The sequence below is a fragment of the Asterias amurensis genome, chromosome 10 (assembly GCF_032118995.1).
Source record: "Asterias amurensis chromosome 10, ASM3211899v1".
Lineage (NCBI taxonomy): Eukaryota > Metazoa > Echinodermata > Asteroidea > Forcipulatida > Asteriidae > Asterias > Asterias amurensis.
Window position 1 is genome coordinate 21,596,883 of NC_092657.1, and position 20,529 is coordinate 21,617,411.

The following is a 20,529-nucleotide window of genomic DNA, read 5'->3' on the forward strand; positions in this document are numbered from 1 at the left end:
TGTGCTTTCAGATTCTTGATTTCGAAAACTCAACTCTAAACTTGAGGTCTTGAAATCAAACTCGTGGAAAACTACTTCTTTCTCGAAAACGGTTTGTATTGTTTTATGCCATTTTGTTGTTGTTGGAATTACCAATCGTGTCAACTGAATTAAAACAGTGTACTGTGCTTGTCGCCAGGAGCCAAAACTCACTCAAAAGAGATTTACACATGGTTGTACCTGCAAGTTTACTATTTTGGGCGCGTTCGATTAGCTTCCCTGGGTCTACCCCGCGGTGCTCACTCGGGTGAGCCCCTGACAAGAGCTAATTGAACTATCACTCACCATCTTGTGGTGACGTCATACACCTCGGGCCAGTAGCCGCAAGTGAACCGTTCCACAAGCAGGGCACTCGGGTAAGCCCCTGAAATGACGTCAAAGTTAATCACACGTACCGGGGTCGACCTGGGGGAGCTTTTCGAACGCACCCATTGATAGTTTCTTCTAAGAATGCTTTATGCACACCATGCGCAACTTCAGGTAATACTCGACAATAGCATTGTCAAAAGAGAAATTGGAGCCTACCCAACGTCACGCGCCATTTCACATAACCAGTACTTTGTAAAGGAAAGCGTAACGTAATATACTACAGGGATTGGAACCCAATGTGGGCCAGCACGGCTATCTAAGAGCGTGTTTATGAACTCTGTGCCTACCTAGGTTCTTTGATGCTTCATTTTACCTTACAGAAAGACATGATAAATTTCAAGTTTAATGAAGGGTTGTTCTACTCACATTGTAAGATGGGCTTTGTCTTCTTCAACGTCTAGGCTGAGCATGATTACCTAGTCCGCGTGTGAGTGTTGGTGATTGACCAACTGATGATGTCTTGTGTTATAGAGATGAGCGGTGTGACCAAGCGCTAGAGTGTCATTATGCAATGTTCGGATCTTTCTAGCTGTCATGTAAGCCCAATTGCGAATGTTTGACCAAGTCAGATGTTTGATGGATTAATTATTAGGGTCGTGGGTTTGAATGCCACCCGAGTAATTATGCCTGTAATTTTTTTTTTTTTTTTTTTTTTTTTTTTCACAGAACTCCGGTAAGTACTGAGTATGCAGTGCTATCACATAATTATAGGAGTATGGTTAAAATTTAACCAAAATGTTAATATCATTTCGAAATGTTTTTAGGTGTGAGTTAGAACTGTAATCTTTGCACAATTTGTTTTATATTGGTGGCGCACCATAAATAAATAATAACAAGTTACCTTCTTTCCGGGTGCATATGGTTTTCTGTTGTTATTTGCAACCCCTTTACAATTTCCCTAGGTTTTTTCAGGATGCCTTTTGTTTAATAAATTCAGAAAATAATTAAATTTCCGTTTGAAAAACACATTTTTGACAATTCTATTTTTTTAAATCGATTTATGAGAAAACAAATTCCTATTGGAAAAACACTACAACATGTTAGTAGTAATATACAAAAATTGCCACTTGGAAAGCTCACAAGATCAACATTGAAGGACAACAGTGCACGAATCGTGTTTAATGCTAATAAAAACAGGAACAATGACTAAGTGCTAAACCAGTGTCTCTTGGCAGCCTTAAATGCAGTGGACACTAGGCCCCTATTGGTAATTACTCAAAATAATTGTTAGCATAAAAACGTGCGTATAAAACATGGTGGGAAACGGCTCCTTCTGTAGTAACCTAGTTTTCGCGAAAGGAGTAATTTTCCACGAACTTGATTTCGAGACCTCAGATTTAGAATTTGAGGTTTCGAAATCAAGAATCTGAAAGCACACAACTTCGTTTGACAAAGGTGTTTTTTCTTTCATTATTGTCTCGCAACTTCGACGACCGTTTAACTTCAATTTGTCACAGTTTGTTATTTTATGCATACATGTTGGGAATGAGAAGACTGGTCTTCGTCAATTACTTAAGTGTCTTCTTCTTGTGCTAAAACGGTGCTCTTTCCAGCCTTAAAATGGCCAACGATTATTTGTTTCTTTTAAAGGGGGACACTATTGGTAGTTACTCAAAATAATGATTAGCATTAAACCTTTTTTGGTAACAAGTAATGGGGAGAGATTGATAGTATAAAACATTGTGAAAAACGGCTCCCTCTGAAGTGCCATAGTTTTCGAGAAGTAAGAAATTTTTCACAAATTTGATTTCGAGACCTCAGATTTAGAACTTGAGGTCTCGAAATCAACCATCTAAACGCACACAGCTATGTGACAAGGGTGTTTTTTTCTATCATTATTATCTCGCAACTTAGATGACCGATTGAGCTCAATTTTCACAGGTTAGTTATTTTATGCATATGGTGAGATACACCAACTGTGAAGGCTAGTCTTTGACAATTACCAATAGTGTCCACTGTCTTTAACGAACAAATTAAACATTCTACATTTAGTAGCAATTCTAACGACTCCACATAATAACTAGCCACAGTAAATTTGAATAGCTGCCATAATTCGGAAGAAAATATTGAGACTGTAAAATTCATTACACAATGGTTAATTGAAGAGAAGAATAATCAGTATGGACAATAATAAGCATCATTTTTTCTGAAATATATTTTAAATCGATAACTTTGTTAGGGAAGGTACACGTTTGGTAATTGTCAAAGACCATTGTTCTCACTTGGTGTATCGAATCACAACCATAAAATAACAAGTCTGTGAAAATTTGGGCTCAATCAGTCATCAAAGTTGCGAGAAAATGATGAAGTAAAAACGTTTGTGTGCTTTCAGATAGGAATAAAAGACTTCTAGCTAGAAGTATTTTATTATTTTAGTGAGAAATTACCTCTTTCTTAAAAAATACTTTACTTCAGAGGGAGTCGTTTCCCCCAATGTTTTGTACTATCAACAGCTCTCCAATGCTCGTTACCAAGTAAGTTTTTAAGTTGATATATGTTTTGAATAATTACCAAACGTGTACCTTCCCTATGAACTAAGTAATCGGATTGAGCTTTTTTTATCATGTACTTCATGGATTTTTTTTCGTTATAAAGTTGTGCAATTTTTCAGTAATTAAACATAAAATACGTAATTATGAACATAATTATTCACAAAATGAATACATTTTACATTTTACGTTGATTGAAGGCAAGAGAGCCACACACGTTCAACTAAATAAGCTCACAAAGTGTATGTAGTAAATTTTAAAAAAGCAAGGGAAAGCATAAAAAACGCTATAAATCTTACATATCACAAACTCAACCAATACTGGGTTGTTGCTTAAAGGTACTGGACCCCATTTGTAGTTGTCAATGACCAGTATTCTCACTTGTTGAATCCCAACATGTGTAAAGTAACAAAAACTTGTAAATTTGTTGATTCAATTGGTCATCAAAAAAACCAAAACAAAATAAATGCAAACATTATAACTGTTCAAGTATTTTCTTAAATACAACAACCCTCCAGCTATGCAGTGGTAAGGCCCTCGGGTAAACAACTCCTTACAAGTAGGATTTGAAACTTTGCATGGTGGAAATAAGATATAGAAGAGTTTGCGGTAACACCATGTAATAACAATCTCTAAATGAGTTGGGGTGGTTCTAGAAAGAACCGTTGGATTAACTCGACGTTTCGATCAGTATGCTCTGATCGTCTTCTGGAGAATGCTGGACTCTGATGCTGCATGCTGCTTCCACCTTCGTGCATCACCGCTGATCCGCCGCCCAGTACTTAAGCAGCATGCAGCATCAGAGTCCAGCATTCTCCAGAAGACGATCAGAGCATACTGATCGAAACGACGAGTTAATCCAACGGTTCTTTTCAAAACCACCCGGCCCCAACTCATTTTGAGATTGTTATTACATGGTGTTACCGCAAACTCTTCTATAACTCCTTACAAGGAGATTGCTGTGCGCGTCGCGCGTATCGCGTGATGTGGCACAACTGTTCCAGCCGTTGCTTTCGACCAAAGGAATGAAGAAACTTTCCTGTTCACAACCGGTCTTAAACAATGGTCATTATCAAAGGTTTAAACACCCCCACGTAACGCGCTCTCCACCAATAGGAATAGCGAAACTGTCTGAGGTATTTATGAATGAGTTTTCAGTCTGATCTAGCAAAACATAAAGTATTGTTTTTTCTTCAATGTATCTTATCGGGTATCTTACAGGTAAAGCTCTATTTAGCCTGATCTAGCAAAACAAGAAGTATATTTTGTCTTCAATGTATCTTATCGGGTATCTTACAGATAAAGCTCTATTTAGCCCGATCTAGCAGAACAAGAAGTATATTTTGTCTTCAATGTATCTTATCGGGTATCTTACAGATAAAGCTCTATTTAGCCTGATCTAGCAAAACAAGAAGTATATTTTGTCTTCAATGTATCTTATCAGGTATCTTACAGATAAAGCTCTATTTAGCCTGATCTAGCAAAACAAGAAGTATATTTTGTCTTTAATGTATCTTATCGGGTATCTTACAGATAAAGCTCTATTTAGCCCGATCTAGCAGAACAAGAAGTATATTTTGTCTTCAATGCATCTTATCGGGTATCTTACAGATAAAGGGGTATTTAGCCTGATCTATCGGGCTGGATCCATTTTGCTCGTAGCCAAATTTGTTGGTGAAGTGAACCAAACTTCCCTCTGCAAATATTGGTATTCCTGCAGCATTGAGGGAAAGAAAAAAGAAGAGTGAACAAGATAATTTGAGTAAAAGATAATTTAAAGCAATTATACACTTCCAGTAGAGGAACAAACAAACTTCACAGATTTACAAATAATTTACAGGGTGTACAGAAGGTAATAATGAAAGACTTCTCTTGAAATATTGTTCCATGATATGCTTTACTTTTTGAGAAAACAGTAAAACAATATCAATTCTCGATAGCGAGAATTACGGATTTATTTTAGCGAGAATTACGGATTTATTTTAAACACATGTCATGACACGGCGAAACGCGCGGAAACAAGAGTGGGTTTTCCCGTTATTTTCTCCCGACTCCGATGACCGATTGAGCCTAATTTTTCACAGGTTTGTTATTTTATATATAAGTTGTGATACACGAAGTGTGGAGCTTGGACAATACTGTTTACCGAAAGTGTATAATGGCTTTAAGACGAGCAGAGTATACTGTTCGATACGTCGTGACCACTCCGGCTCTTTCAGAGACAACACTCTCTCAAATGGGACATTATACATTGGCGTACCTGCTACCGCAAGTCTACTATTTACAGTTATTCTTTAAGTATCAAAATTGAAATGTTTGTTTTGCAATATTTATCGCAAGTAAACTTAGAAGGGTGTAAAGTTGCTCCAATCATTTGTAGACCCTTTGTCACAAAGACACCAAGTGAACAACGCAAGAATATTGAGCAAGGCCGGGTTCTTACATGAATGCAACACACATGTTGACGTGGAGGGGCTGGGGTTTTTTTCTCGTTTTTTTTTGTTCAGTGAATGTTCGTCAGGAGTTCCGCACAAGTTAACTGAGGTGTTGTAACGCCATCATCAGTAGCGCATTCGCAAGAACTATCAACCGGGTTGAAGTCTTTGCAGATCTTGCGTTCGACAAACCCGTGCAGTTTTTATTTCGACAAAGCGATTGTTAAAATGCAAATTACTTTAAAAATGTGATTAAGGCTACATCAATGGTTTATCAAAAAGAGTGTAGGCCCTACCTAGGTTTTTTTTTTTTTTTTTTTCACAGCGATTTTTTTTAAATGCAAATAACTTAGCATAACTATGTCAAGGGTAATGGTTAAACAAAAAATAATAATAAAAATAACTTGAACTTTTTTTTTATATTCTGACTCAGCAATTGTTAAAATGCAAATTTCTACCACATAACTATTTTATAAAGGCAACATCAATGGGTAAAAGTTGTTTACCTATGGTCGTGTTTTTTATCTGACTCAGCGATTGTTCAAATGCAAATTACTAAATTAACTATGTGACAAAAGGCAGTGGACACTATTGGTAATTACTCAACATAGTTATTAGCATAAAACCTTTCTTGGTGACGAGTAATAGGGAGAGGTTGATGGTATAAAACATTGTGAGAAACGGCACCCTCTGAAGTGCCATAGTTTTCGAGAAAGAAGTAATTTTCCAAAAATTTGATTTCGAGACCTCAGATTTAGAACTTGAGGTCTCGAAATCAACCAAAACCATCTAAACGCACACACCTTCGTGTGACAAGAATGTTTTTTTCTTTCATTTATATCTCGCAAGTTCAATGACCGATTGAGCTCAAATTTTCACAGGTTCATTATTTTATGCATATGTTGAGACCCACCAACTGTGAAGGCTAGTCTTTGACAATTACCAATAGTGTCCACTGCCTTTAAGGCTAAATCAATGGTTTAAACCAAAGAAAATACATTCAAAGTGATGGCTGTGTTTGAGAATGTAGAAGCCTTCCCAGGACTAGACTTGACGACAAGTCGTAAGGCGCTACCTATTTGTCTGCCGTTCATACAACAGTCACAGTGCGATTATACACATGCAACGGTCGTAGGTAGCGCGTGGCAGCTCCAACTGCGACTGACTCACACACACATACTGAGATCGAGGGTGTAGCTACACCGCGCTGCAACTACACCGCGCTTAACAATTACCGTCTTGACTTCAAGACTATCCCAGGACCCATTACTTACCGGTATGTTTCTGATCACTGAAGCTGAACGTCATCTTCTTGCCTGCGATAAAAAAAAATCGTTGAAATGATTAAACAAATCGAAGAACTTATTTGGAAACAGTTAAATTCCAAACAGTCTCGTAATGTTCCTCGTTTGGTCCAAGGCAACTAGTAAAGTCAAACTTCAAACTGGAAGAATTTTGTATATTTTAGTAGCGTATGCTAGGCAGCTTCGACAATAATATTTGTAATTGTTAATAAAAAGCTCATTAGGGTAAAACCTTTATAGACCTTATGCACATGACGTCATTTCAGTAGGGCGCCCTCACCTAGAGGTCAAAAGGAGGTTGTTCATTGGCCAATCCTGTGCGCCGCGCGTACTGTGTGCGTTTCGATTGTTTCGTCACCGTTTTTCCACTAAGATGGCCGCTGGATGACGTCAATGCATAAGGTCAATGGGCACTAATGTTTTAGATTTTTCAAATTTTTTGTATACTACTTTTTTTTCGGTTTGTAACTTATTGTTGAAATATTTCCACAAATCTTGAAATACAAATGTTTTGAAACTCTCTCGTCGAATCATCACTGCTGATTCTTGGACTAAAAATCCTCACTGAGAAGGAACAGTGCTAAACTGAACAATCTTCAATGACTTCACATGCATTAAAGGTATTGGACACGATTTGTAAATACTCAAATTAATTGTTAGCATAAAAGAATACTTGGTAACGAGCATTGGAGAGATGTTGATACTATAAAACATTGTGAGGAACGGCTCCCTCTGAAGTAACTGTGTTTTCGAGAAAGAGTTTATTTCTCACTAAAATATTTGAATTTGATTTTGAGGTCTCGTATTCAAGCATCTGAAAGCACACGCTTCGTCTGACAAGGGTGTTTTTTCTTCCATTGTTATTATGCAACTTCAACGACCAATTGAGTTAAAATTTTCACAGGTTTGTTATTTTGTGCATATGTTGAGATACACCAAGTGAGAAGACTGGTCTTTGATAACTACCAAGTGTGTCCAGTGCTTTCAAAATTAAATAAAATTCAAATATTCTTAGTTCGAAACAAGTTAAGGTTAACCGAGGTGAGCGATCCCTTTTTGATGAAATATTTACCGAAACTCAAGGGCACAGAACGCTAGTGGTAATAATCACTTACTTAGGTAATAATCAATGGAAGGATGTTGATGGTATAAAACATTGTGAAAAACGGCTACATATGAAGCAACTTTTGAGAAAGAGGTAATTTCGCATTCAAATACTGAACAACTTCAGCTGAAGCCGTTTGAATTGTGTATCTGAAATCACATAAAGTAATGCAACAAAGGTGACTTTCTCCTTTCTTTTATCTTTTGCAAATTCGATGACCAATTGAGCCCACATTTCTACAGGTTTGTGTTTTTTATGCTCGAAGTTTGGACCACCAAATGATAATACTTGTTTTTAACAGCTACCAAAGGTGTCCACAAATAATGACTAAAGTTGGTTAGCTTTAAAATCATCACCGCAAGCTGGTTCTAATTTGTTGTTGCTCTAAAACTCAAGGACTGTTTGATGATTCAATTAAACAAACCTGTATAGATCGTCACAGATGCTTTGTTTGATCCAGCCTGAGCTGTGCATGCAACGGCCGTCGGACTGACTTGACTTGAACTCATCACCAATGTAGACCGAACTACGCACGTAGATACATTCACTGGTTGAATCGTGTAGTCATCTCCTGAAGTGTCTAAATTCTCCCAACTATCGGTTTGTTTGTGATACAGACTCCACGTAATGATGGGCCCAGATGGGTCGCTAGCCACGCACTCGTACTCCAGGTTGCTCTTCATGACCAGACTACGAACCATTAGAGCCCATTCTATATTGTCAAAGCAAAAAAAAAAAAACACTAAATAATGATAACAATAATGGCTTCTTAGCGCTCATGTCCGTCACGCAGTGACGCTCCAAGATTATTACCCCTGGTCATTGGGCCTTAAGGGCCTTAAACCATTCCTTAAAGGCAGTGTCAGTGAGCTCAATCAGTCATCGAACTTGCGAGATAATAATGAAAGAACAAAACACCCTTGTCACAAAAAGTTGTGTGCGTTTAGATGGTTGATTTCGAGACCTCAAGTTCTAAATCTGAGGTCTCGAAGTCAAATTCATGGAAAATTACTTCTTTCTCGAAAACTATTGCACTTCAGAGGGAGCCGTTTCTCATAATGTTTTATACCATAAACCTCTCCCCATTACTCTTCACCAAGAAAGGTTTTATGCTAATAATTATTTTGAGTAATTACCAATAGTGTCCACTGCCTTTAAACCATCTCAGCTCAGTAAACAATCTATTACGTATGACTCAAACCTGTTGCCAAGAACAAGTTTTGTATATGGGCTCAATGTATATGGGTATCAAAGAGACTGCGTGTAGAAAGACTGCTGCAGAGCATGTCAGGGGCATCATCAAAACATTCAATAAGTGAAGACATAATTACAGGACGTCTTATTAATAATAACAACACAACCTTATCCATTTAGCCACTGGACCCCCTGCAACCTATTAGCGATACACTGTATTATGCGGTAGGAGGAAACCTCGCTATAGCTTTGGTTTGTAGAATAAAAAGAAACGTCAAAATAAAACTAGATAGTTATTAGTAGGTCTACCTACGCATTGGTGAATCCATCTAGTTTTTTATAGATCATTATTGATTCATCCCTTCACAGTTGACTTGTCGAAGCTAATGATGATGAAAATAATTTTAGCTCGTAACCAACAAAACGCTCATTAGTAAACACAAAGGAAACTGTATTTATCATTTATGGTGATATAGTCGAAAACTAACACCTTCGCAAATAATCAGCATTGGGCCAAATAAAAGCCTTGAAAAGCTATTGTGTCCATGTTATCAGTATACAAAAATACTCGTCATAAAAATGACCGTAGGCGTTTAACGAGGGGGTTAGTAGTAGTGTCACAGGAACGCCGACCGCATTTGGGTAGAGCAACGCGCCTCCCGCAGAAAATGCATGAAAACGCCGACCGCATTTGGGTAGAGCAACACTGTGGTTGCTCTACCCAGGTTGCCGAGCAATCGGTGGATTGTGGGGTGTGTTTGTGGTTATTGCCACGAAGTGGTGGGACAATGGCGAGCCACGGAGTGGCGAGTCGGCTGGCCCACGGCAGTATTGGGATAGGCCCGAAGGGTCGACGCGTGAACATGATGCAAGGCATCATGTTGGGCGGGGCAAGACACCGCAATTAGTTGTCTCACGACAGTGTAACGGAGGGCAAACCGTTATCGTTTGCCCGCAGTTGTGAGGTGCGGGAGTGATTTTTTAAAATCACGGAGCGCCGAAGTCAATACCACGCTGCACAAACGAGACGCAAACGTCTCGTTTGTATTTTCACGAAGTGAAAACAAAGGGGTCGATTCCTCTACGTCTGACAAGACGTAACGGAAGAGATAAAATGGAGCCTGCCGAATCGCAAACGAGACGTACACGGCTCGTTTGTATTTTCACGAAGTGAAAACAAAGGGGTCGATTCCTCTACGTCTGACAAGACGTAGCGGAAGAGATAAAATGGTGGGTGTCCTTTGTCCTTAGTCCAGCTCTGTCGTTTCGGGTTTAATCGAATATGTCTGCCCCACCTCGTTATGGAACAAAATATCACCGAAAGGGTCACAAATTGTGCATTTAATTATAAATAATTAGCCTTGGAAAATGTTGAACTATGATTTCAGTACTTTACTGCAAGAATCTTGAAAATCATTTCGGCAAACTCGGGCGGTGCAGGGACTAGAGCGTGAAGTAGCGTATTTTACAATAACCGTATCAAAGCGATTTACACTAGTCCCCTGTTCAATGGGCCAATAACATCCCTTTAATCTTTCTCAGCTCCCACCAAAGGGAGTATACAGCCCCGAGCTGCCGTGGTGCTCCGAAGGCTTTTTCATTCACAATATCAACCTCTACCCTCGCAGGTACCCACTTATACCTCTGGGTGAAGAGAAGCAATTATAATAAAGTATATTGCTCAAGGACACAAGTGTCACGACCGGGATTCGAACCCACACTCCATTTGCCTGTAAGGCGCTTGTGGCTTTTCATTCACAATATCAACCTCTACCCTCGCAGGTACCCATTTATACCCCTGGGTGAAGAGAAGCAATTATAGTAAAGTATCTTGCTCAAGGATACAAGTGTCACGACCGGGATTCGAACCAACACTATGGTGACTTAGCAATTTCATAGAGCTGCTTAGCAAAACAAATTCTTAAGCACAAAAACAGCTCGCTTATTTTTCACATATTACTGGCAAAAATGTCATGCCATATATATTGCTTGTGACAGGTATTTAGCTGTTGTTTACTTAGCATAACAATTGATTGAAGTATTGGCCGGTAATCTGATTTTACTAAGCAAGGATTTTTATGCTTAAGCAAAATTTTGTGCTAAAGCAGCTCTATGAAATTGGGCCCTGAACTTGAATTGGCCACTCGGCCACGACACTCTACGGGCCCTGTCACAAGAGACGACTTTTACAGGCTACTCATGGGCAACCACAATGCAGTCTATGCTGCCGAACTACATTGGCAGCACATAAGTAATTTTGCATACATCGTCTTACGATCCCCAATCAAAGTGTATGAACATTTGAACGTGAGTGCTATCCTTCTTGGGGATTGCCTGGAACTGGTTGCCTGGAAATTGCCCCGTGTGACATGGGCCTTCAGGTTATTTCACATGAAGAAATTTTTAGCGAACCAGTTAAAGGCAGTGGACACTATTGGTAATTACTCAAAACAATTATTATCATAAAACCTTTCTTGAATACGAGTTATGGGGAGAGGTTAATAGTATAAAACATTGTGAGAAACAGCTCCCTCTGAAGTGACGTAATTTTCGTGAAAGAAGTAATTTCCACAAATTGGATTTCGAGACCTCAATCTCAAAATCAAGCATCAGAAAGCACAAAACTTCGTGTGACAAGGGTGTCTTTTTCTTATCGCGCATTATTATCGCGCAACTTCTGCTACCGATTGATCTCAAATTTTCACAGGTTTGTTATTTTATGTACATGTTGAGATACAGCAAGTGAGAAGACTGGTCTTTGACAATTACCAATAGTGTCCAGTGTCTTTAAAGGCATTGTCCATTAAGAAAGGGCATTCACATTTTAATGATCACGCATTATTCTCGTAAATCATAAGACATTGTTTAAACATTGACGTTTGTGGTACCAAAGTGATCACATTCGTATTGTGGACCGTGAGAGAAAGTAAAACAAAAACTATTAATTGAACAATCCGATCTTTCGAAGAAACGAAACAAAATATTATTTTGAGGGAATGAAAAAATACTTCGACTGAACGAAATAACATTTCAAGAGATTGAATTATTGTTATGACATGAAAATGCTATCAATCTACCAGATCCATTGGATAAGTGAAACTTCGGCAGTCTCTAGATTGATTTGAATCTCATATGAGATTGTCGATAAATATGGTGATAGTCCACAACAGTTGCGATTTCCAATTACAGTTTTCAATTGCAGTGATCGGTATCGATCAGTGTAAAGGCACTGGACATGTTTGATAATATTGTTCAGAAACCAGTATTCTCACTTGGTGTATCCCAAAATGGGCATGCAATAATAAATCTGTGAAAATTTGTGTTCAATTGGTCATCGAATTGGCAAGAGAATGATGAGTGAAAAAACACCATTGTTGCGTTAATACTATGTGTGCTTTCAGATACATAATAAAATATACGTTACGTCAGACGGAGCCTTTCTTACAATGTGTTATACTACCCACAGCTCTCCATTTCACGTTACCAAGTTTGTTTTTATGCTAACAACTATTCTGAGTAAATAACCAAGAGTGTCCAGTGCCTTCAGAATACATTTTAAGAAAATTTTACAAAAAGTGTCTCGCTACTCACCATGTGATCCGCATGAATACATATCTCGTATCTGATCTTGAGTTAGAAGACCGTCAAAGACCGTCAAATCACTGTAAGCCGCAGACCCACCGTAAATACTAGAATCGTGTATGGCGCTGCAAGTGTTGGGGTGACCCATGTAAAGCTTTGTACACCCGTCAGACGCTGCTCCTGCAATCGTCTCGTATGTATCTCTAGCAACTGCAACACCATTGACATATAGCTGGATTGCGTCACCAACCGCCATAGCATCGAAGGTTAAAGTCAAGTGAAACCAAATGTTTTGAGGTATCTTGGACAAGGAATACTGTGTTACGTAACTGGAACTTAATGTTTTTATCCCGTACATAAATTGATCAGTGTGAAACAGAAAAGCCAGACCCCTGGCCTGGCTCGTTTGTCCCCCAGAGCTGATGTAGTACCTTTCACCAGTAAACCCTGATGACGTATCTATCTTAAGCCATAAAGACCACGTCATTGACTCACAGAGATCCGGGTCAGATACACAAGTTCCACTGAAGTCACCAATGTCTAAGTATACACCTGTTTTGGCGTACACAGCGCATGCGTGATCAATGACGTCAGGAGCAGGAACTATTTCAATCAGGTTCGTATCTCCGCCGAGTTGAAACCAGTCTCCACTAATTGGAACGGAGTCACATGACGAGACGTGGCTCTTCGTAGGACCCATGGTTCGGTCAAGAATCGGAACAATATCTGCAGAAGAAAACACGAGAATTACTATTAAAAATGAAAATGCAAGACTTTTATTTCTACGAGAAGCAAACATATATTTTCTGAATAGTGTTCGTTCTGAAAAGAGGTGGTGGTGGTTAACGACTCGTGCTGATCGAAACGTTGAGTCGTTAAGCACTGGTTCTTTTTAGAACCTTCTTCTTGGTTTGGCACTGAATTGTGCTGCTGATGTTGCCTTAATTATTGCCATACTCAACTGATCCAGTCTCCCTCTTTTTCATTGAATTACCTCAGGATGTAGGCTGGATAATTTCAATAAATAAATAAAGTGTATTTTTATTTTGTGCATTATAACATTCAACACTCAAGTGCAGTAAGTTACAAACTGAATGCGGACTTGCAAAGATTAAGCTCAATTGATTGTCGAAGTTGCGAGATATTAATGAAAGAAAAAAAAGAAAAAAAAAAAAAAAACACTTGTCGCACCATGGTCACACGAAGTTGTGTGCTTTCATATGCTTGATTTCGATACCTCAAATTTCTAAATCTGAGGTCTGGAAATCAAATTCATGGAAAATTACTTCTTTCTCGAAAACTACGTCACTTCAGAGAGAGCTGTTTCTCACAATGTTTTAAACTATCAACCTCTCCCCATTACTCGTAATCAAGAAAGGTTTTTTGCTCATACGTATTTTGAGTAATTACCAATAGTGTCCACTGCCTTTAAACGACTGCTCAATGCCGACTCACCACTCTTCTATTCCCTTAAACATTTTAAAGGAACACGTTGCCTTGGATCGGACGAGTTGGTCTATAAAAAGCGTTTGTAACCGGTTTTTTATAAAATGCATATGGTTGGAAAGATGTTTTAAAAGTAGAATACAATGATCCACACAAGTTTGCCCCGAAATTGTGTGGTTTTCTTTTTACTGTGCGAACTAACACGGTCGACCATTTATGGGAGTCCAAAATTTGACTCCCATAAATGGCCGACCGTGTTAGTCGACGAGGTAAAAGGAAAACCGTGCAATTTCGAGGCATGTTTGTGTGGATCATTGTATTCTACTTTTACAACATCTTTCTACCCATATGCATTTTATAAAAAACGGTTACAAACGCTTTTCAAAGACCAACTCGACCGATCCAAGGCAACGTGTTCCTTTAATAACGTACTGTAAAAATGGTTCAAAACCAAGTATAAGCATTAACATAATATTCAGCCTTTCACCACTAAGCTTTTAGTTGCGATAATGTTATAAATGATTTATAAATCGCTACGAAAAATGTAAGCAACAGAAACACAAGTTGTTTGGAAAATGCCTCCTTGCTTTCACTATGTATGTTAATCTTTACTCAAGTGCATAAAGTTTACGAAAAATTAATTTACCAAAACGCTATGAATATATCAAGCAATTGGAACACAAAATTCATTCGGAAAGGCCTCTCGGTTTCGTCGCTCTCGAATGCACAAATAATTATTTACGCTTGGCAACGACAGTTTTTGTTTTTTAGTAACAGTTTATTTGTTTTCAACGGCAGTCTTCACGGAAGGCTAGTTGTAGTGTGTTCGGGTATAACAGGGATAATTCTTCTAAGGTTATAAGCCATGACTGCTCAATGGTAGGCCTACTGCATCCGCCAAAATGCTTTAGTTAATTACTCGTTAAATGAACACATTGCCTTGGATCGGTCGAGTTGGTCTTTGAAAAGCGTTCTGTAACCGTTTGTTATAAAATGCATATGGTTAGAAAGATATTTGAAAAGTAGAATATAATGATCCACACAAGTATCACTCGAAATTGCGTGGTTTTCCTTTTACCTCGTCGACTAACACGGTCATTTTTGGGAGGCAATTTTTTGACTCCCATAAATGGCCGACCGTGTTAGTTTGCGACGTAAAATGAAAACCGTGCAATTTTGAGTGAAACTTGTGTGGATCATTATATTCTACTTTTAAAACATCTTGATAACCATATCAATTTCATAACAAACGGTTTCAAACGCTTTTTATAGACCAACTCGTCCAATTCAAGGCAACGTGTTCCTTTAAGGTCTAAAGGCACATGGCACCGATGATAATTCGCCAAAGACCTGTATCCTCACTTTGTGTATTCCCACATTATGACAAACCTGTTATATTCATTGGGCTGAAATCCAACTACTGGAACTTGAGTAAATTACAAAAAAATATGTTTAACCAAAAAAACACCGATGTGTGTTGCACTGTATACTAAGTTCCTCCCCGAGCATTAACCAATACTTTGACCTATTTCTCAAAAACGTTTTACTTCAGAGGGAGCTGTTTCTCACAATGAGTTCTACCATTGCTCGTTACCAAGTAAGTTTTTATCCAAGTAAGTAGTTATTTTGAGCAATATTATTTCCAGTACCTTTAAAAAATTATCAGCAATAAAACCTCACTTGGTAACGAGTAGTGGGGAGAGGTTGATAGTATACAAATATTGAGTGGCTTAAATAAGTGGAATGGAAGGAATTTAATCGCTCGTTAAAATTTGGACTGTTCCATTTCACTTCGCCTCGTGAAATGGAACAGTCCAAATTTTACCGAGCGATAATATTCCTTCCATTCCACGAATTAAAGCCACTCAATATTTGTTTTATGTAACTGACATATAGATCCTTGTCATTTGATGTATTTTAAAAGTATAACATTATGAAAAATCACACAAATAACTGACAACCAAAAATCATAAAGCACCGCGTAGCGGCAACAATGCACAAATCGGATCACAACCTTTTGCGCAGGTGCTCCTTTGTTTTAGCAGCGGCGCGGCGGCGCTGCACTGCTCTAAAACATTGGGAACAAGGATGATCCTAACTGTTGAATGGGAAATGCTATTCCCCATGGACGAATGGGTCTTTTTGATCGCTGGTGCAGATGGGAGTAATAGTGAATGTCACGTGAAGTAAGTTCCACCAATCAAATGACAAGGATCTGTATGTCAGTTATATAATATAAAACATTGTGAGAAACGGCTCCCTCTGAAGTGACGTAGTTTTCGAGAAAGAAGTAATTTTCCACGAATTTGATTTCGACACCTCAAGTTTAGAACTTGAGGTGTCGAAATCAACCATCTGAAAACAAACAGCTTCTTGAAACAAGGGTGTTTTTTTTCTTTCATAGATAACTCGCAACTCCGACGACCAATCGAGCTCAAATCTCCACAGGTTTGGTATTTTACGCATATATGTTGATATACACCAAGTGAGAAGACTGGTCTTTGACAATGACCAATAGTGTCTTTAAAGACAGTGGACACTATTGGTAATTGTCAAAGACTAGTCTTCACAGTTGGTGTATCTCCACATTTGCATAAAATAACAACCTGTAAAAATTTGAGCTCAATCGGTCGTCGAAGTTGCGAGATAATAATGAAAGAAAAAACACCCTTGTCACACGAAGTTGTCTGCTTTCTGATGCTTAATTTAGAGACCTCAAATTTTAAACTTGAGGTCTCAAAATCAAACTCGTGGAAAATTACTTCTTTCTCGAAAACTACGTCACTTCAGTGGGAGTCGTTTCTCACAATGTTTTATACTATCAACCTCTCCCCATTACTCGTAATAAAGAAAGGTTTCATGATAATAAATATTTTGAGTAATTACCAATAGTCCACTGCCTTTAAAGGAACACGTTGCCTTGGATCGGTCGAGTTGGTCTTTGAAAAGCATTTTTAACCGTTTGTTATAAAATGCATATGTGTAGAAAGATGTGATAAAAGTAGAATATAATGATCCACACAAACATGCCTCAAAATTGCACGGTTTTTCTTTTACCTCGTCGACTAACACGGTCGGCCATTATTTAAAAATGGGAGTCAAATTTTTGACTCCCATAAATGGCCGACCGTGTTAGTTTGCACAGTAAAAGGAAAACCACGCAATTTCGAGGCAAATTTGTGTGGATTATTGTATTCTTTTTTTTAAACATCATTCCAACCATATGCATTTTATAAAAACAAGGCAACGTGTTCCTTTAAGCAAACAAAAAGAAAAACTTTAGATTATTATTTCAGACACGTCCAATGGACGTTAAGTCCACATGGACTGATGGACTTGAAATCTCCAGTTGGGGAGCATTTTCTATTAAGACTTATGTACAAACATACTGCGACTTCAAAGTGCATACCAAATCAAAAATATGAAAAATAATGCCATGCCACACATATATAATGAGCTGAAATTCAAGAGCTCGTGTATATTGTACATTATCATATTTTTTTAAATACATTTTCTCCCTGTGAACACATCGCTTTAAAAGACACTGGACACTATTGGTAATTGGCAAAGACCAGTCTTCTCACTAGCTGTATCTCAACATCATTATGCATTACAAAACAAACCTGTGAAAATTTCAGCTCAATCGGTCATCGAAGTTGTGAGATAATAATGACAGAAAAACACCCTGGTCACATGTAATTGTGTGCTTTTATACGTGCCTGATTTCGATGCCTCAAATTCTAAACCTGAGGTCTCAAAATCAAATTCGTGGAAAATTACTCCTTTCTCGAAAACTACGTCACTTAGGAGGGAGCCGTTTCTCACAATGTTTTATACTATCAACTTCTCCCCATTACTCGTTACCAAGTAAGGTTTTATGCTAATAATTATTTGTAGTAATTACAAATAGCGTCTACTGCCTTTTAATCCACATTGGCTGATGGACTTGATATCTCCACTAGGGAGCATTTTCTATTATTAGACTTTTGTACAAACATACTGCGGTTTCACAGTGCATACAAAACATATGTAAAACAATTTCATGCCACAACAATATGATTTTGTTTATATTTTCTTTTTATTGGAGCTGAAATCCAAGAGCTCTTATATTTTGTACATAATCGTTTTTGTTTTGTTTTTACACTTCGCTTTTAATGTTCACATTTTAATTTCCTTTTGTATATCTTTTTAAATACGATTTAGCTCTTGGGCTGCGATGTTTTATTTTACACTATTGATAATAGTTTTAGTGTCTGCGCCTTAATGCACGTCCGCTTATGATGCATACACATTTTTGCAAAACCAAAAACAAAACCCCCAAAACAAACAAACAAACTGGAGCACAATACCTTGGGAAAAAACACAACCATACATAATATCTCGTATATAAATGAGTCGCTGACAATCGATGACAATAACCTGTCATGAATATTTTGACTTTGCTCACGGAAAACCAGAGAGTAATTTATCAACCTTGATGTATCCAGTTGCTGATGAGAAATAAATAATTTAAGAGAGCGTTTTATTCATTTTTGTTTTGGCATCGATGCAATGCAAAATGTGTTATCGGTCTTTTACTATTTTCTCGACACACAGATGGCCGATCGATCTCAAACTTAAACAGGTTTGTCAGTTTATGCCATCAACTGTTTTGTTAGCAGAACCAATTCTGTAATGTTCCTTTAAACATCTTGAACCAGTTAGATCTTTTACGACCTAACACTTCCACAAAGGAGATTCCTATTTAACCACACCACGAAAAGCAAACATTACTCAGAATATAATGATCTAAATAAATATTTATAATATTTTATTGGAAGCGATTTTATTTTTTTTGTTATTCTTGTTTTACTATCAATAGCTCTCGCTTGCTTGTTGCTTATTGTCAAGGACCTTTACAAAAAAGCTAATGATCCATTAATTTTTTTTTAAGGAAAAACACCAGCGAATTATGACCCTCTCAAAAACAACAACAACGTCTTTGTATTCATTTTTGTTTTCAAAACAAGTTTTTAAAGTACGCAAATTTTGTAGATATTGCCTACACTTTGGAGTCTATATCTCTGACTTAAAAGCAGTGGACACTATTGGTAATTACTCAAAATAATTATTAGCACAAAACCTTCCTTGGTAACGAGTAATGGGGAGAGGTTGATAGTATAAAACATTGTTCGAAACGGCTCCTTCTGAAGTGGAGTAGTTTTCGAGAAAGAAGTAATTTTCCACGAATTTGATTTCGAGACCTCAAGTTTAGAACTTGAGGTCTCGAAATCAACCATCTTAACACACACAACTTCGTGTGACAATGGTGTTTTTTCTTTCATTATTATCTCGCAAGTTCGATGACCGACTGAGCTCAAATTTTCACAGGTTTGTTATTTTATGCGTATGTTGAGATACACCAACTGTGAAGGCTAGTCTTTGACAATTACCAACAGTGTCCACTGCCTTTAAACTAGTTTCCCCATTGGTTATAATAACAGTTTCAATGATTTGGGTTTCTCAATGCAACACTAGTAGTAGTATACTCTATCTAATTTCGTATACGTTATTAAACGACTGTTTTCACTTACAATATTTTACAACATACAGAGTAATTTTTTAGTGCTTGCTCAGCTCACAATAAATTGTGTTACCTAGACTGGAAAAAGATTTTGTAAACTGAAAGATAACCTATATCCAGCTCGCCAATGTTTGTTGCTCTTCATCCTATCGTCCAGTTTGGAAATACAGTAATTTGCAAGTTGACCAATCCATAACGAATCTACAGTTAAGTGTAGAATCGTAAAAATAATCTACACTTTCAAGAATAGAGTGAAGTCGCAGAAATAGTTTAAAAAATTGTAAACACTTACCAGGAATATTCTGAGTGATGTTCATTAGCCATACATTCATTGGGATATCTGCCGCTGGTACATTGACGTATACGTTGTCCAAGTACCCCATGATGAACGCGAGTTCCTCAAGGGTCGATACTGTGGCCAGTTCAGCAACATGTCCAGTGTGGCTGAACTGCTTACAGAACATCTCAGCTTCATCGTAGGAGAGGTTCTGAGGGAAATATCGGTAGCAATAGTTCCCATTCTCCATCCATTGGAACGGGCATGGTGAGCAGGATTGACTTACACCAAAAAAGGCTGATACTAAAGCTACGGTTAATATAAACCAATCACCCATTGCACTTGATGTGATCAAACAGTTATGTTGGTGATTTCTTATTTTACACTCCGTTTATGAACAAAAACTGTTTTAATTGCGGTTCAGTTATATTTTTGTGTAAATGATCCTTAGCCATTGAGTGTCGGTGATTATCTGCTAGCTGATTGGTTAGCTGTGATGACGAGATCAACAGTTGACGTCACTCAGACTGCTGAAGACCGTGTCCATGTTTAATGGGCTGTTACTACAGCTACGGTTAAGATAAACCAACCTTTCATTTCATTTGTCGTCTGTATAGTGTAATCAATACTGGAACACCATGCCAATGATCGCGACGAAGAAAAACAAAACAGTCAAGTTTTAAAGCTATTGTTTGGTGATAAAACACATTCCACTGTCTTATGTCA

General features: G+C 37.8%; 1 protein-coding gene across 1 annotated transcript; it reads right to left on the bottom strand.

The window, feature by feature from the left end:
- Positions 1–4,480: 4,480 nt before the first annotated feature.
- LOC139943228 (uncharacterized) lies at positions 4,481–20,140 on the bottom strand. Its single transcript, XM_071940041.1, has 5 exons — positions 19,819–20,140; positions 12,527–13,243; positions 8,166–8,453; positions 6,607–6,648; positions 4,481–4,611 (listed from the first exon to the last, which is right to left on the bottom strand). The coding sequence occupies exons 1-5, from the start codon at positions 20,138–20,140 to the stop codon at positions 4,481–4,483; spliced, it is 1,500 nt and encodes a 499-aa protein (XP_071796142.1).
- Positions 20,141–20,529: the final 389 nt, after the last annotated feature.

Coding starts and splice junctions, on each gene's coding strand:
- LOC139943228 (XM_071940041.1), bottom strand. CDS start 20,140: ATGGGTGATTGGTTTATATTAACCGTAGCTTTAGTATCAGCCTTTTTT. Junction 8,454..12,526: donor GTATTCATGCGGATCACATG/GTGAGTAGCGAG, acceptor TTGACAATATAG/AATGGGCTCTAATGGTTCGT. Junction 4,612..6,606: donor CAGTGATCAGAAACATACCG/GTAAGTAATGGG, acceptor TCAATGCTGCAG/GAATACCAATATTTGCAGAG.